The 22,976-nt window shown below is 43.8% G+C and overlaps 2 protein-coding genes across 5 annotated transcripts in view; both read left to right on the plus strand.

The window, feature by feature from the left end:
* The window catches only part of tcf20 (transcription factor 20), a 20,952-nt gene extending 3,855 nt beyond the window's left edge, over nucleotides 1-17,097 (plus strand). The window contains exons 2-6 of one of the 2 annotated variants that reach the window (XM_015052211.1): nucleotides 2,638-10,550; nucleotides 11,884-11,977; nucleotides 12,082-12,131; nucleotides 12,253-12,350; nucleotides 15,541-17,097. In XM_015052211.1, the coding sequence (XP_014907697.1) occupies nucleotides 3,588-10,550; nucleotides 11,884-11,977; nucleotides 12,082-12,131; nucleotides 12,253-12,312 (7,167 nt within the window). In that variant the 5' untranslated portion in view covers nucleotides 2,638-3,587 and the 3' untranslated portion in view covers nucleotides 12,313-12,350; nucleotides 15,541-17,097. Of the gene's footprint in view, nucleotides 1-2,637; nucleotides 10,551-11,883; nucleotides 11,978-12,081; nucleotides 12,146-12,252; nucleotides 12,351-15,540 lie in introns of both variants that reach the window. The other variant, XM_015052210.1, reaches the window with a different exon arrangement.
* Nucleotides 16,846-22,976, plus strand: part of gsg1 (germ cell associated 1) — an 11,396-nt gene continuing 5,265 nt past the window's right edge. The window contains exons 1-3 of one of the 3 annotated variants that reach the window (XM_015052212.1): nucleotides 16,846-16,931; nucleotides 20,538-20,621; nucleotides 21,151-21,463. In XM_015052212.1, coding sequence (XP_014907698.1) covers nucleotides 21,169-21,463 — 295 coding nt within the window. In that variant the 5' untranslated portion in view covers nucleotides 16,846-16,931; nucleotides 20,538-20,621; nucleotides 21,151-21,168. The other 2 variants (XM_015052214.1, XM_015052213.1) reach the window with 2 other exon arrangements.

Here is a 22,976-nt window from a genome sequence, read left to right on the forward strand (position 1 = left end):
TTTTTTGGGGGAAAAAAATGTAGGCTGGCGGGCGGGAGTTTTTTTTTTTTTTTTTTTTTTTTTTTGTAACGCTGTAGTCACGGCAGGTCTCCTGTTGGGAGACGTTATTTCTGCTGCTAGCTAACCCATTTACTGAGAGGCTCTGGTGATTTCCGAGGGAGTAACATCTGCACCTAATCACCTCTCCCAAGTAGCTGCTCCTTTTTAGCCTGCTTTAACTGTACGTTTGTGTGCAATGGCCTTGTAATAACGTAATAAACACAAACAGACCGACTCAGAGATGCTATCGAGTGGTTCCATCTTAGCTAGCTCACAGTTTACGTGGCTAGCTCGCATATTTAATTGGAAATATCTGAGGTGTTTTAGCTAGGGCTAACCTGACAAGGCTAAAAGAGGCAGCAGCCTTACAAAGCTAATTGTAATGCGTATTCTTTGCTACCGGCTAATGTGTAGCTGCTACATCTGCAGTGTAAGAAGCCCCCCAAATGTGGTATTGATGGCAATATGACAAACCTTACAAACAAACCAGAGCTAACGCTGGCTCATTCTCTGCAATAACACTGCGTCTGCTTGCATCAATTAGGCAGCTCTGCTGATGATTGACTGGCTGACAGACTGCACTGAGACAGCCAGATTTATTTTTTAATTTTTTTTTATTGCTGCTGCACTGTTTTGTGGGTTTGAAATGCTGCCTGGTTTAGGGTTCCTAAACAGGAAGGGGAAACATGGATACGATTTGATTGTTATCCAATTCTTGAAATTTGGGAAAACGGGAACAGAAAATGGAAAAAAAAATAGTTTGTTGCCTGTTCCATTGCCTTATTTAACACGTTAAGGTACAAAAATAGGTTGATTTAATCATCCATCCATCATCATCAAACTTTTCCATCAATTCTCCCATTTTTTTCAGTTGATCATTCATCCACACCCACATGTTTATTATTTATCCCCTGTTCAATATCCATGCATCTATACATTCATCAGTTATTTGGGTTTTTTTAGCCATAAATTTGAATGTATCTATTACTTTGCCATCCATTGACTTGTTTCTCAACCATCTTTATATAGATAATAAACATCCATCCATCAGTTCTGTCCATTATTTTTGTTATCCATCCGTCCTTCTGTTCATCGGCCATCTCTTCGCCCGTCAGTCCTTCAATCCATCCATCCAGCCGTCAGTCATACGCCAGTTTCTTGTTTTTGAAGGTTTTTCCCAAAATGAGGTGAGAACTTTGGGTTGAATAGATTAGTATAAACCCTGGATGTTGTGATGAATGAATAACTCCTCCAGAACTGCTGTCAAACGTAATCAAAACGAAGCGGTCCAAGTTGCAGCGCCGCTTTGATTGATTGGCTGTTGTCGCTCGGGGTCCCAGCCCTTCCTGGCCCTGTTTTACCACATGCTTTGCATTCAGCAGCACACTCATTACAGAGCGGCCTTTGTTTCAGAAGCCACGCGCAGTTGTTTTGGGGGGACTATTAACACTTTTACAATGCAATTGAAGCAGATAAAGAGGCCCGTACTCACAAATGGCAATTAAAGATACTGATCCCCACCACCCCACATGAAAGCTGGTGCGATCCTGGCTCCAGCTATCTCCCAAAACAACTAAAGAAGTCCCAGTATTGGACATGTGATAAGGACTTTTGTTTGCCTCGGATCTTTCACAAGGTTATTTGTTTACATAATAAAAGCGAGTGTTGTGGATGTGTTACTCTGTCGGCTAAAATGAATACCCCAGCTTTTTTTAATTTAATTTATTTTTTTCCTTCTGTTTGCTGTAGGCCACGGGAGACGGCGAGAGCATGTATTGTTAAAGCAAGAACAGATGCAACGCTCTCACAGTGCATATTAAAATACGAGCAGGAATTTAATGCAGTGCTCATATTAAATTAAAATCCAGTGACGACTTGAATGGGTAATATAAGTGGCATGTGGTAATGCTCACATCATTGTTGCTTCAGTAAACACTGTGTCCCGTTATTGAGCCGAAATTATACGGCAGTGTAGTTGCAGCATCTTTAGCTGTATTTGATTGTTTATATTAAACAGATAAAGCTTCAGCAATAAAATAAACATCCCAAGCTGCAAGAGGGCTAAAAAAAAAATCATAAAATATTAATATAAATAAATAGTTTATTAAATGCATTATTGATACTTGTGGAGACACTCAAACCAGAGATTGGAATTGGCTAAAATTCCCTGAACAATTGGCTCTGATTGGGTGATTGTTGCACAGAAATTAGACACGCCCCCCTGTTATTAAACACATCAAAACCACCTTCTGAAGAGTTTTAAAGGCATGAGCCTCAACACTACATGTCAGATAAAGGTCTGGGATGGATGTTTTTATGCAAAAATGGGGTTAATTTTTGAATTCACACGTTTTCTGTTGAATTACAGTAACAAACCTCTGTCGGTGAGCTAGCAGCCCCTTTTCTTATGTGCTATGGCTCAGAATCAGCAGGTCAGAGCTCAACGAAGTCCAAAAATCTGAATCGGATAAAAATGATCAACGCGATGACTAAAATCTCTTTTGTGATGCATATTAGAATATTGCTCAAGTTCTGTTTAATTGAAAATTGAGAATGTTACTTATTCCTTTGACGTTTCTTGTTTCATTTGTTTTCCAGGCCAACATCTGATGGAAACGTGAATGCCGTATTGTGTGGGGATTTACTGAAAACCCAAACTGGAATTGATGGAATCTGAAGTGGAATAAATGGATTACCCTGTTTGGGAAAACTGCTGCCGTGGAACTATTTGAAGTTAAATGACGGTTGACGAAGAACAGCAAATTGAATGCTGAAGACGGCCGGGAGAGCACGGAGAGGAAAAAAAAACAAAAAAAAGAGTACCGCAAAAGGGACCAAATGCATCGACCGCCAAATGAGTGCAAAGATAATTTTATCTGGCACCCAACAGCTGGCTAGACTATCCATGGAGACTTTGCTTTTTGGAATGATTGATGAGGATCACTGTTTAGACTTCTTGATTCTCTCCTGGTGGGTTTTGTGTCACACAGGTGTGAGTCAAATCCACAGACAGTCGCACACAAGAAGGAGCTAAAGGATCACTGCAACAGAGCAACTTGCGTGTGTCTTTTGAGACTTTTTGTTTCTGAAGTTTTGAATTTTTACTTTCGGATTGGAAAGCCTGTGGAGTTTATCCGTATGAAGAAAACCCCTGCTGGCCATGTGGAAGTCCATGATATTTCTTTCGCTGTGCCAAACGAATTTTGCTTTTTGGAAGTGAACTAATGCATCTCTGTATATCTCCCGAAAGCTTTGGAGATTAGCAAGCAACCAACAGTCGCGCTGAACATGAACTGTTTTTCGGGGTTTCAGAGCTTCACCGGTCACTGATAAAACTACCAAGAGTTCCACAAATAACCCCAGAGGAGGAGATTTCGACATCTTTGATATAAATGTATAGTTTTTACCTTTTCTTGTTTTCCTGCCAGGCTGTTGACTCTCTTCATGGTTTCTGCCATAAGCCTGCCAGTTTTTCAGTCTGAAGCATTCCCTTCTATTTACACTCGCAGATTTTTTCCTTTTTTAAATCTGAATTTGGGGGTTAAAAAATGCAGAATTTCTCCAACAGCCCCGCTCCACCCTCAATCCCTCCTGGATTCAGCGGGAGGAGCGTGGGTGGACCGCCATATCCCCCTCAGCCAGTGGAGCCCCAGATCTCTCCGAGGATGATGGAAGATTACGTCGGGATGCAGCAGCAGAGCATTCACAGAGGCCACCACCACCCGAGCCAAGCCAGCCACATGCTTGCATATGGTGTGAGGAACAGAGGAGCTCTGGAGCCTCCACCAACACAGGGTAACGTCCACGCCGGTAACAATAACAACCCCTACAGGAAGGAGGCTATGGAGTTTTATTTTTCAATGGGTGGAAAAGACAGACACAGGAGGGGAGGGATGGGCTATGGGGGAAGTTTTGGTTACCCCGGCATCGATGGACATATACCTCACCAGTATCGACATCCTGGATCCAGTTCTGCTACATCGTCTGGCCTGATGTCGCCATACCCAGTGGATTATGGCTCTAGCGCCGGTTCAGGGGGCGCTGCTGGAGCCTTCTCTCCTTCCCATCAGTACAGTATGAGTCAGAACCCTGTGATGCAGTCAGTTCCAGGCTCTCAAATGCAACAGCGCCAACATGGGCAGAGCTTTCCTTCTGTCCACCAGGCACAGCAGCAAAGAAGCTACCCACACTCCGGGCACAGGATGACCCCACAGTACCATTACTCTCCACAGGGGGGAGCATCCACAGGGTCATCTGGAATGTACAGCCCACCTCCGCAGAGATATGTGGATGGAGCTGCAAACAGCAGCTTTGATCCTAAAGTCAACAGTTCCCCAAGTGTCAACACTAGCTCCAATTCAGTCTCTAGTACAGGCGCTGCTAATAATGTGGGCCCTGTGGAGAATGTTCAGCAGAGCTATCCAGCTTCAAATTATTCCGGATACCTCCCCCAGTCTCATTCACTCCACAAGCAAGCCACACTACAGCACAGAAACTCGCAGCACAGTTTAGGGGTTGGTTATGACGGTTCTCTGAAAATGCCTCACCAGGGTCCGTCTGCAGGCGGCATTTTTGCAAAACATCATCAAGCCTCCAACCCAAGTATAGCTCAACCATCCTCCCAAGAAATAGCCAAATCCCCTATGCATTCTAATGCGCAGCAAACTCAGATGAACCAAAACTTTAGCCCGATATCAAACCCCTCCCCTGCTGCCTCTGCAGTTCATTCCCCCAGCTGTAGCTCTTCTCCTTCCCCTCTAATGGGGGTCTCTGAGGCACTTGGGAACACCTCAAATCACGGCCCTCCCATGTCGAGCGCCCGTAGCGGCCATGGCCACGGCAGGTTACTGCAGACCGCACCTCAGTTGAGTCCCACGCCCAACTCGAATAGCAGCATCAGTAGTTGCGGCAGCAGTGGCAGCCACAAAGCTCACAACCTGAGTGCAGTTGGGGGGAGCAGCCTACCTCCAGTGGGTCGAAACAAAATGAGCCAGGGATCCCGAGAGGAAGGCTCCTCTGTTTATTCCACTTCCTCTCTTGACAGAATGCAGGATGCCGGCCTGAACAGTCTCAATGCCTTGAGCTCCCAAGTAGCCAATTTACCGAACACAGTTCAGCACATGCTCCTCACTGACACGGTGTTCTCGCACAAGAAGAGAGACGGCGGGCAAGCACCACACGCGGTGCACTGCGTGCCCCCATCGCAACCCAGGAGCCGGAATTTAAGTGCAGCCTCGAGCAGCAGCACAGTCAAAGACGTCAGAGCTGGTGACGGGGCAGAGGAAGACTCAACTCTGCTGCCCGTCGGAGCGCCGTCTGGGACCAAAGTGGAGCGAGAGGAGCAGCTGGCTGAGGGGGAGCGGGGGAGAGCGAGGCAGGTGAGTGGTGCGAGCACTGGGTCTGAAGTTACGAGCTATAATCCAACCCAAACACAACCTGGACAGGCATGTAATGTTAAAATACTCATCCCTGAATCACATTCAAAAGAAGCAGCAGAAACTAAAACAAAAGAAAGTAACATTCCTTCATCAGCAGCATCTCCATCCTCTGAAGGTAGTCTAACTTTACATTCAGCACCACCAGTTTCCTCATCCCCCTCCTTCTCCTCCTCCTCCTCCAATATTCCTCCTGCCACAACACAGAATTGTGTCCCAGAAACTGGTTTGGCATATAATGACCACAGAGGTGGGGAAATTAAAAAGGAAAGTGAAGCAGCAGCTGAGAAAACACAGAAGGTCAGCAGCCAAATGCAACAAGATGGAGGAGTGAGTGCAAAAAATGGCCAGGAAAAGAAAAGCATGTTGCACTCAGAGTCCAAGTCGCACAGTAACAAGGAGGAAGAAAAACAGGCATTAGAGGAGCAGCAAAACGTCAGTAGCGTTGGTGTGATTGTTTCAAGTCACACTGACAAAAGTAAACATCCCCAAGACAACTGTGTGGAAGAGAGAATGTCACTCTCTTATTTAAAAGAGGCAAACAGTCATAATGGGGAGGAAGGTGTAGATCTTAGTCTGTATTCGTCCCATCATCAAAAGTCAAACAGTGGGAGGTCTCCGAATCCACTCCAGACTGCTTCCCATAAATACAGCTACCCAGAATCAACATATGGCTCAGATTTGTCCATGAAAAACAGAGTGAGGGCCGGCACAGGCTCTGTAATGGAAACAAACCCCAGATTTTTTGGGTACCAGCACTCGCAGGTCAGTTACGGTCATGTGCATCCAAAAGATGGGTCCAGTTCTGGGGTCGAGACGCTAGTGAAGAGAGGTCATGGGGCGGGGTCTAAAGCTCAGGATGAGAACTCACAGATGCAGCAATTCCCGAGTCTCCTGCAAGAAGTTCTACAGGGTTACAATTTAGACAGACGCTATGGTAGACCGGAGCAGACGTTCCCTGCACGTCATCAAGCCCCACAGCAGTTTCCATCTAGACATTCACTTGACATCACTGAGGGTTTGTCTTACTCGGCTCAAATTGGAAAGACCACAAATCAGAAACTCGGAAGTGATCCGGATTTTACCACAGATACTCAGTCCTTAGTAAAGTCAGAGGTCTCCAATGCTAAGATTGTTCAAAATGCTGAAAAACCTGACATGGGCTTGTCCCAGAGCCATTTAGCACAGACTGCAGATTCCCAGCAGCCCCCAGCTAAACACATCAACTTATCTGACTTCTCTATGCCGCAGAGAAAAACATTATCTAACGTACAAGAGCTGCTTTTGCAAGAGCCGGAACCGTTAACTCTCACTTCTCAAACCGAGCCCCAGAAATCAGGATCCACATTAGCTCCGTCAGAACGGCGATCCGTCATCTGCGACGTGTCGCCAAACCGACGCAGCACACCAGAGCGGGAAAGGGAGGGGGGGAAAGAAAAGGAACGGGAGAAAAGTCAGAGTGCAGCCTCGGTGATCCAACAACCATTTTCTTCTCCGGCTGCACCAAGTGATCTCAGTAAAAAGGATGTTGTAGAAAAACAAGTGAAAATGGAAATGGTGCCCAAAGAGTCTGGAAATTCACAAAATGAGAATAATGGCAGTCAATCTGAGGCGGAGTATCATTCTAAACCTCCTCATTTGTCAAGTGGGGTGAGTGCTGACCCCTACAGGCGTGGTACTGTCGATATAACCCCCATGCCCTCTCACCCTGTGAGCATGACTGCTTTGACCTCACCAACAAGGCATCACTCATATCTTCATGGAGTCGATCTTTCGTCCAGCAGCAGTGGTACATTTCCTTACCGATATGGAGACTCGAGAGAAGACAACTTGATGTCACGGAGTAATCTGCATTTTCCCTCTCACCATCCCTTTCATCATTTACCTCCTCAGTCTCAAACCACCAGTAAACTTCAAATGTATCCCCACCCACGTGGCCCCCCTCACCCTCCTCACGACATGAGTGAGTGGGTAAAAGCCATAAACAGGCCTCCGAAGGAGATGATGATGATGCAGCATGGATCTTCTCCTGGGAGACACAAGGCTAACCAGTCAGAGCAGAGACAGCGATTGATCCCACCGGCTGACATTCAAGTTGAACACACGAGCAAAACTCAGTCAGTGCATCATCAAACTCCTTACTATGATATGAAAATATGGGAGTCAACACATCCTGGGAGAGAGGGAACTCGGATGATGGAGGGAGATGCCTACTATAGAGCCCCACCTCCTCCTCCTCCGCTTCCTGGCCCCCCTCCTCTAGCTTCACACAGTCACGTTCCGACACAACTGACTCACAGCCACAATGCTGCCAAATCCGAAGTATCCAGAGTAGCTACAGAGGAGACCAAACACACCTGTCCACCTCCCCCATCCATCTCTAAGACTCCTTCGGAAACAAACACCACTCAGCCACAGCGTCCGACAAAAACCGGAGGTTCCGGAGACACAAATCCCCTGATTTTAAGAAGAAGGGTTCGCTCTTTCATATCTCCCATTCCTGCAAAAAGACTGTTCCAGGACGCACCTCAGCAGAGAGCCGCTACAAACTCTCATCACTCCCCTGGAGCTCAGTCCGAGCCCAGCCATCACAACGACGATGACTCATCCACCACAGAGGTGCCATGTCCTCGGCTCTCCTCCCCACAGCCAGGTGAGAACAGCTTCCTACAACCGCTGTCTCCTTCAGGTGGTAACACCAAGGTTTTGGCTGCCAGAAAAGGACGAGGCTTGAAACTGGAGGCAATAGTGCAGAAAATTACCCCAAATATTAAAAAGCCAGCCGCCCCTACCGATGATGATTCAAATCATTACCCCGGTTTCTTGCACTCAGACATCCCGGCGTTTAATGAGTCACAGGATCAGGACTTGGCACATTTCCCCAGGGTTGCAGGAGGGGAGGATAGTTACATGGATGAAAGTCACTCATTAAACAACATGATTCCATTTAGAGGAGTTGATGAAACCGGGCCTTTACCCACATCTTCCTTCCCATGTGAATCCCATCAATCGTCTCAAGTCAAGCAGCAAGACTTTGACTTTGGTTTAGGGGCCACCGTGACGTCTGCATCAGGTGATAAGGAAGACTTTGCTTTGCTCGGCCCATTACCTCCTCCCCCACCTCTTCCCCGCCCAGTCCAGGGCTCTCCGCCTCCGTCTTCGTCCGCCCTGTCGGACATTCAGCATTTTACAAACACATACCAGCAGCTTGAGACTCGAAGGGGAGAGCAGTCTGCTGCTAACCTCCTTCGACAGAAACTCCAAGAATCTGGCATGGGATTTGAGGATTACCCTGGCAGCGACTACTATGGGACCACCCCGCCCCACCAAGGCCACATGCTGAACAGACAACATCAGATGTCCTCTGGAAGGTCCAGTCTGTCGCCGACAGACTCAAAGCCGTTGGAGAATGTTGTGCCCAAGGGCTATTTCCCATCTGGCAAGAAGAAGGGCAGGCCCGTTGGAAGCGTGAATAAGCAAAAACGGGCTCAAACCCAAGTCCCGGTGCAGGCCCAGGCTCAAATCCAACCACAGAGCACAGCTCTAAGTGTTCCTCCAGTTCCAACCACTCCACCCCCTCCAACCCCAGCGCCTGCCTCCACCCCACCAGCAGCACAAACTCCCAGCAGCACATCAACCCCTACTATACCCACTCTGTCAGAAAATGCAAACACTCCCCCAATAGCCCCCCCTGTTCTGACCCAGGTGGTGAAAGCCGACGTAGAGAGTGAGGACACGCAGCCAGAGATTGAGGTGAAACAGGTGCGACGCAGACGCAGAGGCGTGAAAGTCGACGGGGAGGCACTGGAGGCGAGGGGGCGGCAGAGGAGGAGGAGGAGAGCACCGGTACCTGCGGCACCACCCATGTCTAAAGACGAGCCAGATGCACCTCTGGGGGCAACGGGGAGTCTCAGCACAAACAGAGGTTGCCCAGATCCAAATAGAAAAGGCCTGTTTATTCCTCACATCCATGTGGAGAAAAAAATACCTGAGATCGGAGCTGTGTGCACTATTGTCAATGCCGAGGACGACAAAATGAAAGGAGAGCGCAGTGCAGCGGGAGGAAAAGCAGGAGGTGTTGGAATTGATTCGCTCCTGACCTCAGCGCTTTCCTCCCAGTTATCTCGGAGAGACAGAGAGTTGGAGAAAAGGGAGACGGATGAGGTGGAAACCACGCTTCAGTCGGGCAAAGCACTTCCTTCATCTGGCTATGTCGTTACAGGGTCTGTGATCACAGAGACCAATCACTCCGGGCGCCTGCTATGCTGCCTGTGCCAGAAATGGGCAAACTACAAACATCTCGGAGATCTCTACGGGCCATACTATCCGGCTGAATACGCCGCAAAGCTCCCCAAGAACCAGCCCCAGATCAGACAGTGTCAGCCCTCTACGGGCCCAAACAAAGCCGGACCAAATTTAGACACGAACGCTTTGAATACACTTCAAGTCACACCAACACGGCTCGCTCAATTCAACAGGCCCTCATCTGAGAGCGACAGTTTCTGCTCAAACCCAGCAGAGAGAACTGCCTTCACAGCCCCGACAGAGGAGATGATGATGATGTATATGCCCGGAAAGCTCAGCAACAAAACACCTTTGACTTGGGAGAAAAGCCCCGATCTGCGACCTATCCCTGAGCTTAAAAGAGAGCCAGACCTTGAAGACGACCAACAGCAGCAACAGGCACAGCAGCAGCAGCAGCAGCAGCAGCAGCAGCAGCAGCCGCAGCCGCAGCAGCAGCAGCAGCAGCAGCAGCAGCTGACAGACGACACTCAGCAGCGACCGCAGCACAGGAAGCTGACCTCACATCCCCGCTTTAAAAGGCGACACAAGTCCAGCGAGGACTCTCCTCGGATGGTCCCATCTAACAGTAAGGCCTCCCTGCCCTTTCAGCCCCCTCCGCCTGCCTTGGACTCCCTGGGGCCCTTGGCACAACTCGCACAGCTGCCACAGATGCCCATGGACCCAGAGGAGCTGTGGGTGCATGAAGGATGTATAGTGTGGACAAGTGGAGTGTACCTCGTCAATGGGAGGCTGTACGGCCTACAGGAGGCACTAGATGGAGCCAGAGAAACTGTGAGTATTTGCTGTATTTGTCCTTTTTTGCTGTATCTCACAGGTTGCTTATTGTGAAGTCGTCAAAGTTTACTTAAAATGGCACATTTACAAGAATCTCAAGTGACCAAAATGCTTCATAACAATCACATCATCATAGGTAGATGAAGGATAAAAACAAAAAAATAAAATATACAATAATATTTTAGTCAAACTTGTTTATGTCCAAATCAATCATTTTGCTTATTAAAATGGGGTCAGTATTGGATTTTTTTTACTACATTTTTGGCCTCTAGATAATTTAAAATAATTTTTTTACTTTTTTGAAAAATTGAATTTAGATTCCAAATAAACAAATCAGTGGCACAGTTTTTTATATTTAAAAGTGTGTGTTAAAAAACAAACGAAAAATAAATAAATAAAAGAATCAAATTACAAACGGTGGTTTACAGAATCTGTATTTTCTGGTGTGAATACCAGACATGACAATCCGTGTAATCATTTTCACTCTATTACCTTATCCTATTCTAAAAAACAAATCCACAATCTGATGTAGGTTATATAAAAACTCATTAGGAGAAGCAAAGAAAAATTGTAAAGTCCTTGAGAGAGGTTTGCTACTGCTACTATTGTGCAAATACTGTGTAATAAATATTAAATAGTTAGGAGAGAGATACTTTTACAACTTAATGAGACATTTTTGTTTTTCGTTTAGAAATTCTCTCCAGACACTGAAAGAAAAAACAGCTTCTATAAATGAAAACCACTGCCTGCTTCTATAAATGTTATAGGTGCTAAAATAGAGCAGATTTGTTGTAGAAGATTTTTGGGACATGCAGATCATAAAACCCAACTATGGTAAATGTTTCTTTTACTCTGACAATGTTAATAGAACTAGTGGTGTACCGATAAATTGTCTGAAGTCTCCCTGATTTCCTTCATTTTGGTGGTTTTGCAATCGAACAGTTTTACATGTGAAACCGATCTTATCCATCAACCTTTGCTGCCTCCTCAAATATCTGAAAATCAGCCACTGTCCTCTTTTGCTCTGCCGTGAGAGAGTGCTGATTAACAGTTGTCACCCCTCTGTTGCCAACGTAGCTCCTGTGGCACTATATTTAGGAACTTTTCAAACAAACAAAAATAAAATGCTATCGGCAAACCAGACATTTTAAAGATTGTCATCGGCCATCAAACTGCAATCGGTGTGCCGCTATTTAGAACTAATGGAAAATGTCAAAACTTCAGGCTGGAAAAGTAATAAAGCATATTTATAGCAACCCTAATGTTATATCAAGTGTGAGCTTTGTTAAAAACTGACTTGCCAGTTTTATCATTGTGGTTTATTCACCAGAGCTGCTCGTTCTGCGAGATGGTTGGCTCGACGCTGGGCTGCTACAGTAAAGGCTGCACTCTCCGCTACCACTACCTGTGTGCTATTGAAGCAGGTGAGGAGGTGCATGAAATGCAGCCAGTCTGCTGTTTTCTTCAGCACCATTGTTTTTTATTTTTTCCCCCATTAATTTTTGGCATCCCTTTGTCTTTTCCTCAGACTGTTCTCTGAATGAAGATAACTTCTCGCTGAGGTGTCCGAAGCACAAGGTAAAGAAGGAGAGGTTCGTTTTTTTTCTGCCTTGTTCACTAAACTGTTTATTAGAATATTCCCACACGTGGAAAACTGTCGTAACCTTTTCTGGGGGTTTTTTCCTCCCCATTAATCCAGTTTACCCAGAGCATCCGGCCAGCCAAGCCAGTGTATGTGGAGCAGTCAGAGAGAGGCTGAGGGCAACTGGGAGAAGGAAGAGCCGGATTTGGGGAGCTGTAAGTCAACACTAACTTTGCACCTGATCTTTTTAATTTTTTATTTTTTGCAGATACAGATCGTGGCTCAGATCTAAGCGCAAACAGAAAGTTAGTCATCTCCAATAAGTTGTATTTAAAAATGATAAATTCTCTGTTTTCTCAGATTTTTGCATGATTTACTTAAAAGCGCAGCTTAGCCCTTTAAGGTCGATGTCCGCTCGCTGGGGCGGCCGTGACGCATTCAAAAGGCTACTGTAACAAAAATGGCAGCATGCTGAGTGTTCATTTCACCTCGGGTGGACAGCATGGACTTTAAACTTTATAAAAGCAGTGTTTTTATAGTATCTTTGTTTTTTATTTACTTCCAAATGAAATCAGATTTATGATCAATCATGTTCGCCATGATCATGTGTACATTTTTCGCATTTGCTGCTCATTCGGTGAACGTTTTGTGACCAGAAAGTGCTTGAATGCAACATGACACCCATTTTTTTCAATTTCACCAAATGCAGCACGTTTCTAAAACAACCAATGGAAAAGTTTTTGTCAGAATGCTGGCATGGTAGAGTGAGAGACGTGGTGAGAGAGGCTCTGGAGAGAGTTTTGGAAACGGGAAGAGAACGGAGCGCAGTGACGTTTGGGTTTTACTAGGAACGTTTTCGGTGAGTTTTTTGGACTAAAAGTGTGTTTAGTTAGAGTTTGTGAGTTTGTGTGCAGAACCACGACCTTAGACGGTTAACTAGCCTTTGTGACAGCCACAGTAGGGCCATCTGCGTGGGTGACAGGAGACAGAAACCCGAGGAAACGATTATTCTTCCTGAAACTTGGAAAATTAAAAAGAATCACCTTCCTCAGTCTGAGAAAAAAACAAAACTGTTTTCATCCAACCTTTAATTTCGTCCTATGGGTAAGAAAACCCAAAGTTAAGAAATATTTGTACCGCAAATTTGTTATGCCTAAAAATCCCTTTAAAATCGTGTAACTTCTGATTAGGAACCCATGACTTCCTGTTGCTCTGGGGTACAGACATGACGTGACACAGAGACTCATTTCTTTAACCAGCGACCACTTGGATGTTTGTCTCGCCGCCATGCAGAGTGAGGAATGTACAGAAGTAAAAGAAACCTCCAAAGCTCGCTGCTGCTGAACTGCATCTTGGCATCTTGGAGTCACCACATCTCCATAGCAACGATCAGATGATATGTAAATACCAAAATGAGTCTTGCGAGGAAAAATCCTTTTCCGTCACAAACATAAACATGGGGAGTTCGAGTGGAACTCTGCGGTTTGGTAAGATGAGACTAAAATTGAGCTTTTTAATAAACAATCCAAACGATCCAAAAATATGGAAATCCCTTCATGCCTAGTGTTGAGCATGGTGGGAGATCTCTGATGTTGTCCTGTTTCTCTTCAACGGGCCGGGAAACCTGATCCGAGTGAAACTTGTCATAAAATCGTACATTTTCACACATCACGGGGTTAAAGCACACAGCATGCTTCCATATTTGTTGGAAAAGAGAGAGAGATTTTTTTCTTTCAAGGCTTCAAAGACATCTTTTTCCAGGGTGCCAATAAATATGGCAGTATTTCCTCATTATTGCTGATTTTTTTCATTATCTTAGACTGGTTCATACCGGAGGTGCACTGAGCACTGTCGTTATCGGGCCGATATTTAAACACATTCTAGATTGGGTATTGGTGACAATGTGCCAGATCCACAAGGGTAAATCTATTGAATGCTTTGTGCTCTGAGCGACATCATGCTTTATTTATTTTACGTTATATTTACTATTCCTAATTGCACTTTCTGAACCATTTGAAAGAAGGTTTGTTGCAGTTTATTGTTTGAATGTTTGACCAAGGTAGTCAGCCTGTTCTTTATTAATTTCACATTGGTCGCTCTGCTCCTAATTGGACTGACTGAGCAAATTAAAGTTCTTTTGTTTTTACATGTTTGACCAAACTCATGAAGCAATTGGTGTATTTCAATGTGCTGCACTGGTGCAGTTACCAAATAAATTAGTAGATTCAGGACATCTCTGTCTGTGATTAAAAAGGAAAATACGTTGTTTTGTTTTTTTTTTGTTGTTGTTTTTTTTGTAAATTCAGCACTGTATTTCTGTATCGGATTGGGTTTCAGCCGATACTAAACCTCAGATGTCTGTATTGGTATCAGAAGTGAAAAAAGCAATGAGCTCAACGATGTCATTTAGCTCATCGCTGCACGAGCCACACTCTTATTTATCCTCCTCACCTTCGTAGCGGTACTCCTGTCGCTCGCTGTCACTTCCTCCCCCTCACATTCAAACCAACCAGTCTCCATGGCAACCAATCCACATACAGTACAGCTCACATTTCTGTCTGTTTATGTAAGTTTTATGAAGCCAACATACAGCTCAGGCTTTGTCATCGGGCCGTATCCCTTTGCGTTTCTTTCAGTTTTACCTCTGAAAGTTTAAAGTGTTCATTCCTCTCTTGAATGTTTTCGCATCATACAACAGCCACAAACCTTAATGATTTCTGATTAAAGGTGACAGAGCAACAGAGAGTGGTGCATATTTGTGAACTGGAAGGAAAAGGGCTCACGTAGTTTTTGGTGAGCGTCAGCATTCGGCTCCCTCAAGGCAGTCGTTTGTATCGCTCAGCTTTCTAAAACGTTTGGAAACGTTTGCCTATTCCTTCCTGTGTAGATCTCAAGCTCAGTTAGGCTCAGTGGAAAACATCTAACGAAGACCAATTTTCTTTTAAAGTCTTGCCGCGGGTCCAGGTTGGATTCAGGAGTAGATTTTAACTGTTGCACTTTTAACATCAACCTGAGTTTTCTTTGATCTAAACAAGTGTTTCCCAACCTTTTATTTTTTTTTCTATTTGCTCCCCATCCACAACCTACAAAAAAAAGTAAATTCTGGGTAAAACAGTTGAGATATTTTCTTTTTACACTCTACTTTGAGCTTTCATCCGTCTGTCTCGGGATCAGATGTCAGGACGTACCAGCTGTTAAAGGCTTGTTTTCCTTTTTCTGTAATAAACTAACTTTTTCTTTCTGAATTAAGTAGAAATCAAGTTTTATTTTATCATTATTGTTATTTTCCGTCCTAAGAGCGATGGTTCTAATTCCACAAACTTCAGATTTGTTTTTGTAGCATGGCGACATTGGAGGGCGCTGTGTAGAAACATTTCGACTGACAATTATTGTTTCTCCTCGCAGGGTACCTCGGACAGTAGGACACCGGGGGGAAATGTGAAGAGACCGGACTGGGATTCGTCGAGGAGAACGACTAAAGGGAATGTACAATTTCTCAAGCTGAATCAGCATTACTTAACATTTACAGGACAACGGAGAAAACAAACCATTTTTACCAGAATCATCGCTCTTTACGCAAAAGAAGAAACAACACAGAGGAACTTAGCTGAGAAAAAAACAAAAACACAACGGTAAAAAAAACAAAAAACAAAAAAACAACAAACAACAGTGATGGAAGCGGGGACGAAATGAGGCGTCGAGACCGACGGAGGGATTTCGCTGTAAAGAACAAAAAGAGACAAGCTTCTTCTCTAGGCTCGCTTTGATTTTTCCAGACAACCTAAAGTGTTAAACTCTTGCTTATCATTTTCTGCATCATCATTTACCTTTTTATCTTTTCGTTTGCTTTGACGAGATGTAGCGAGAGCAAGTTGGGTGTCGAAACCCAAAGAAACAAACAAAAAAAAAGAAAAGGATGATCTGGGAGAGTTGGTGTCATTTTACCCAGTTTAGCGTTTTTTTATGTTATGGTATTAGGATGATCGCAGTTATTACTTTAATCCTCATTATTTTGTATCCTCATCAGTATTTACTTATGACAACAAAATGGATGTACGCCGCTTTATATTCAATCAACGTCTGAGTTGGAATTTTTATTTTTTTATACTTTTCTGTCGCTTTTCCTGGAGAAGGAAAGAGCCGGAGCGTCTGATGTCTGGAATGTCAGGGTCAAGTTTGCCACAAAGACATTATTGCCTTGGAGAATGGACATCTGTTGCCTTTAAGAAAAAAACAAAACAAAACAAAAAAAACAAGTTGTGAATGAGCGAGTGATGTGTGCGCGCGCGTGGGACGGGACGGGGTGGGTGGTGGGGAAAATGCCGATATCTGGGTCTTTGATTCCATTTTTTTGGTCCTTTTTGAAAAGTGTTCTTATTTTTCATCACAGGGGTTTTTACGGTACAGATAGTATTCATTAAAAAGAGAAAAAAAAATCAGATGGACAGTCTTATTTTTCAAGAACAAAACGTTCATAATGTGCAAAGAGAGAGAGAGAGAGAGACTTGTAAGAGGACGAGATGACACTATGGACTGAGGCTTGTTTGCCGTCTCTAACCGGGAGGACGCATGAAGGACAAACGGGGAGCTTTTTCCTCGTACGCTGGCGAAACGTTCAAAGTCGAGATGGACCTGAAGTGTTTGGACGCGCGTTGCCACGTGACCGACCAACCGAGCGTTTCTGTCCCGGTCAAAGTGAGCCTGAACCAAGTACTTTGGAGAGAGGTCTCCCACTTGAGTGAAGCAGCGGCAAATGAAGCCGGAAGATGCAAAATCCATTGCCATCAGATTTCAAAGTGAGTCATACATGGTGTTGTCTTTATTACTTTTTATTGTTATTCTTGTACAAATCAAACGAAAAAAAAAGGTCATACTGAAAGACAGTTACACTATCAAAACCATGCTGTATTAGAAACCTGTCAATATGTATATGAATTATGAATACACTTAAAAATGCTTCAACTTTGTTTCAGCCTTCTTCATCAGATTTGTGCTGTTTTTTTTCTCTCTCCCTCTTTATTTTTCGTTTCCCCTTCATGTCTTTCAATGTTTCCAGCTGACAGGGAGGGTCTGTTTCACACGGTTACACCCTCCATAGAAGATCTGACAAGCGCACCATTGAGTCCAAAACCTGTTGGGGCAGGCCTAGGATGGGCATTCACCAAAGGTTTCAGGCAATAATTAAACAGCCCTGCACTGACAGATTTATTAAAAGAAAGAAAACAATCGTAGGGCTTGAGAAACCGTGACGGGGCTTAAGTTTAACGCTCACTGTGATTGTTTCCCAAACTGGCAGGATGATGCAAATAATCCGGAAACAATACTACGAGTACGACACGGCAGATGCAGCAGAAAAGCTGTGTTTTCCTGTTTTTTTGTTGCTACAAAACCTGTTTTATGTATTATTATTAACTAAATAGATTAGTTAGATTAGTTAGTTAATACTTTGTACTGAGTTGAGCAGCCTCAGGTCTTCTGTAACCTTTTATCAGATCACACAGCTGACCACTGAACCTTCTTCTTTATTGATTTGTTTTAGATCGAAGGTCTCAAACTTGTTTTCATTTTAGGCCAATTTCAAAATCATGAATGTAGTCAAAGGGCCGGTTGTGCCAGAATGCATCAATAAAACCTGTTTAAAAAACTGATAAAACTATAATAAATAGCTGTCTCTGCATTCGATAAGTACTTCTTAACATTAAATATTCTCCATCTTTTCACATCGATCAGTCGCTCCAGGATTAGCAATTGTTTTTTTTTTTCTTTGTGGCGCTAGTTAAGAAATATTTGCAAGGAATTTTGTGATATTCACGCTTTTGTGGCGGTAAATGTGACCTTTTGCTTCTCCGTATCAATCGCGGACTATAACTTGGCATCATGTGAGGCTGAGTCAGCAGTTCAGTAGAAGAAAGAAATATTTTCATAATTTTGCGTCAGCGTGAAAAAGTGCAGGGATCTGTCGATTCTTGCACGAATTTCCATAATTTGGGAGTCACAAAAACTGGAGGCACTGATTGAGTACAGATAAAAACTGCTTTGATTTGATTGATAAAGTAATACGTACCGGTTATCAGAATCGGCCTGAAATTCATTTCAGGACAGCCAATCCAAATGACAAAGACAGACAACGTAAGAACTGGGAGGACAGGTGCCTGAATATTTATGTAAGTAATATTTTAGTTTGGTACGTGTTTTAGATCACTGCTCTTCTGAAGACCCAGAGACACGACTCTATATTTCTAGTAGGATCCATCTGATTTCTGATGGAAATCTCATTTTTCAAGGAGTTGGGGATGCCGCGCTCTCTATTAAAGTTTCATAAGCCATTTGAAGAAAAACATGGCCACAGATTCACAGATCCTCTACCAGAATGATCATGAACCTTGACCTCACTTGACCAAAGCACACAGACTTTTGTCAAACTTTGCTGCATTTATCTGGAACAAAGTGAGACGTCATATTGGCCTCACTCTAGAGCTGTGGTCCAGGGCCACACAAATTCATCCAGGGTCCGCAAAAAGCTACCCGGGCCGCACTTTGGACGCCGCAGCCTTAATACATAGTTATTTCAATTCATACAGGTTCTTTGATATTTACAACAGCATATTAGAGCCATTGCAGATGGGGGGGATGCATTTCTGCCAAAAGAAAAGCTCAAATTAAGAGGTTAATTTCTTACATTTTCTAGGAAAAACTTGGAAATTTATGAGTTTCAAAAATCTTCGACTAATTGAGTTTTCTCAAAACTGAGTTTTTTTCTAGCGAAATTTCTACTTTCCAAGCTCAGAAATTTTTCTAGAACATTTCACAGATTGATCTCGAGACTTCAGAGTTTTGTGGCGGAAATTCACGGTTAGTCTGGAATGTTAAAATGTAACAAAAAAAGTATAAGACAGAAACTCAGGGGGAACAAACACTGTTTAATGGAACAGTACATACAGTTCAGTGCTTTGCACCTATCAGGTCTTAATAAATGAATTTCGTATTGATGCTGTTTGTCAGTATCACTACTAAGACTTCTCTCTCCAAAGGTCCAAATTTAAAGTTGTGTGTGTGTATTTGTGTGTGTGTGTGTGTGTGTGTGTGTGTGTGTGTGTAGCTTTGGTCAGTGTGTCGAAGTTAAATCAAACCAACATGGCTGGTGCAGGCTGAAAAGCCTTGGCTGGAGATTGGGGGATGGAAGGGAGGACGGGAATGAAATGGATCAAAATGAGTCTAGGAATGAAATTGAAACAGATGGACCTGAGCTGTCTGTTTTGGATTATTTATACGGCTGGATTAAAGGCGAGTGTGTGTGTGTGTGATTGAGAGATACGCTCCTGCTTGTGTCGGAGTGACAGTCACACACCCCCGTAGAGGTCACCGTGGCGACCAAAATCCTCCCGTCATCAGTGGAGCGGAGTGGGAGTGGGGGGCCGTCACTTCTTTTCCACTTTTTCTCTCCAAGAGGAGGCTGAGGGAAGACGCACAGCAGGTGAGAATCCTTCCTTTGTCTCCAGCACACAGTTGGACTTGGAGCGCTTGGGTGCGTCGCGTCCCGTCTCCTGGACGGTTTCCATGGCGATGGCAGATTTCCTCTCCAGTTAATATAGTACGCCTTCATCAGGGCTGTGTGAGTTTCTGTCTGTCTGCAAAAGTTGGTAACGATCAGCGTTTTGTAAAAATTCATTCGAAGCCCTTCGCAACATCTGCGAATTTTATTGGGACTTTTTGTGACCGACCAACACAAACAGCCCAACGTTGGGAAGAGGGGCTAAAAATGATGCATTGTTTGAAGTTTTTTTTTTTTTTATCAGCAAAAAGACAAAAAAATTAAAAAGTCTTGACAGTGTGATGTGTAGTTTTGTTCAGGCCTCTGAATCAGTACTTTGAAGACCAGCTACTGTCTCTTTAATTATTTTGGGTTTTCCTCTACCAGAGGTCAGCGACCTTTACAGCGCTATGATCGGGTTTTGTCTTCGCTCCAGCTAAACAAAGTGACGAGCCACAAAAGATACAAGACGCTTCAAAACAAAATAGCCACTTTTATCAATACCTGTTATAGGAATTACACTTTTAGATTCAATTAAAAAAGATTTTTTTCAAAAGTGATGAAACTTTTCCATTAAAGGGAACAAATACATCTTTCTTACCAGAATGTTTACATTTTATGTGTCTTTATTTTAAAGCAGGCAGTTTGCAACTTGGAGGCAAAAATTATTAATATGGTATTAAATACGTATTTATTACCTTCACTTTTTTATATCTTGCTGTGATTTTTAATTTTTAGCCATAGTTACAGCCGCAATGATTGGTCTAGAGAGGTTACAGACGTCTCAAGAGTGATTTTTACTTTATTTTATTTTTGTTAAATAATTCAAACCCAGATTCGAATGAATATCAGTTTTCATGTCTTGCCACAGGTTCTCAGTGGGATGTAGGGCTGGAGTCTCACTGAGCCGTTCAGACACATGGACATGCTTTGATCCAAATCCGTGGTGGAAGAAGTAATTATTTCAAATTTTTTTATCATTAAAAGGCGAAAATCATTTTAGTATGAACATGACTTATTTAGTAAATGTAATATTTGAAAGAAACAATGTTAGACTTTTGCAGAAAGGGAAACCTGTAGCTCATTGTAGTCGAAACATAACGAGATTCTCACACTTTTGCAACATTGAAAGAAAAGCAAAACAGTTTCTTTTTTTTTCTGTATCTACATTTAGATAATAGTCCATGCTCAACAGATAAAATGAAATACAGCTGAGAAAATCGCTCACTGTCTTCCACTTTAGTCCTGGCTGTTCAGGGTCAAAGGTGAACCTCCAGCTTTTCTCCTTCCCTGTCCTCCATTTTGTGTTGGTCTGTCACATAAAAATCACAACAAAACACACAGAAGTTTTAGGAGTTTATTACACAAACTCCACATGCACCCATCTGTTGCATCTCCTTGGAGATTAAAGTTCATGTCATCTCAACAAAGACCAGTAAAAAGGATCAGATGTCTGTATTTTAACCCTCGTTTTCCTCCGCCAGCCTCCTCCTCCTTCCATAATGGCCTTCCTCAAGAGAGTGCGCTCCCCTTCCCTGTCCTTCTTCCAGACAGTGGTGTCCCTCCTGCTGAGCACTGTGGCCCTCACCTCCTCCTTCTGGTGCACGGGCCGGCAGAAGGTACCCAAGCCTCTCTGCACGGCCACCAAGTTCAAGCGGTGCATCCCTGTGCCGGGCGTGTCCAACACCTCCAACATCCAGTTCTTCTGGGAGACGGGCGACGACCGCTTCGTCTTCCCATACTTCCACACTGGCCTGTTCATCATCTGCGAGGAGAACATCTACGTGGACGAATGGGGTGAGAGAGCGAGGGTTTTAGTCGGTTGACCCTAAAGGAAAAAAAAAAGAAGAAGTAAATATAATGAAGAGACGATGTTCTCTGCAGAGTCAAAAGTAAAGTCCTAAAGAGGACTGGCTAGTTCCAGCAGCAGAAATCGCCAGAACACAGAGAGGTCACAGAGAGGTCTCCCACCAGCCTCTCGCTGTCTGTGGAGCATTTAAAGCAGACGAGTCAGACGTCTGAACCACCTGAATACAACATGACTCTCGAGCTTGTCTGTTTTGGAGAAACATCTATGTCACCTACATCAGATGGCATGATATGTGCAAGAATATAGTCCACTTTACTCTTATACCCTGAAATAAAATGTTATTTATGGGTAAAAAAACCCCAGAAAACTTCTACCCTTTGCTAGAGGGCTCTTTCCTGAGAGCGTGGACTCTGTGGAGGGTTTAAATTTTACCCAATTTCCAATGTTTGCCCATAGCATATGTAATGAGCCAGTTTAATGCTAAGAAGCTTACAGGAAATTGTCTGCATTGTGAACAACCATCCTCCCAAGCAAAGAGAGAAGTGGGGAACCGAAAGGCTGTTAATGTTAACTCAGTTCTTTGGAAGGGTTGCCAAGACGGCCTGAACGACTTGGTTAATATCTACTGAAAATCAACTTCGTCTTTCACAACCTCTCCTTCTGTTCGCTGATTGGCCCCATTGAAATTCTACCAAAGAAATCGAGTTCAATTGGAGAAAACCAGATGAGAAGTTAGAATTGAATTGTGTAGGAAATCAATGGCTGGATGTTGTTTTTCTTGTTAGTTGATGCAAAAGCCTGAACATGTCACTAGTAACTCTGACAGGGATTACATAGGTTGAAGAAAATTAATAAATGAAAGAACAACGGATTTCTGAGGAAATCTAAAGATGCTAATCCATTTTTACATGTGACGCTTAGAATATTAAAACAATCTCATCATGAGGGATTGCAATAACATGCTGCTTACTGAAAATGCTAATTGGACTTCATGTAGCAAAACCACTACTGGTCCCACTATGAAGCAGGACACAGAGCAGTAGTTTGGACGAGCCTTGGCTCTCATGTAGATGTGTGACCGTGAGCCTGCGGTGCTGTGTGCTCGGCCCAAAGAGGATTATCACCATGGCGAGTTCTGCTCACAGAGATTTAGACTTCAACAGCACGACTCAATTATGGATTAAAAGCCAGGGAGGCGAAAGGTTAACAGGATTCACAAACATGGGCCGAGTTATCATCGTCTCGTTTGCAGCTGATTAGACGAACCGAGCAAGAACGACGTAGGGAATTGAACCGTCGGCCTCTTCGGCGCAGCTGCTCACCTCTTTAGAACAGAAGGACAAGAAGTTCAAATGCAAAAACTAAAGTGTACGTCCGGGATTCAGTAGCTCAACAGGAAGTAACGCATAATTCTAAGGTTTTCTTGGCTAGTTCAGGGGTATGTGTGGCGTTAGCTTTAAACAGTTTGAATGCAGGTCAAAAAGTTTAGTATTTGCTGAA

Source organism: Poecilia latipinna, unplaced genomic scaffold (assembly GCF_001443285.1).
Source record: "Poecilia latipinna isolate Pla-1442-1.1 unplaced genomic scaffold, P_latipinna-1.0 Scaffold1096, whole genome shotgun sequence".
In the NCBI taxonomy this organism is placed as follows: Eukaryota; Metazoa; Chordata; class Actinopteri; order Cyprinodontiformes; family Poeciliidae; genus Poecilia; species Poecilia latipinna.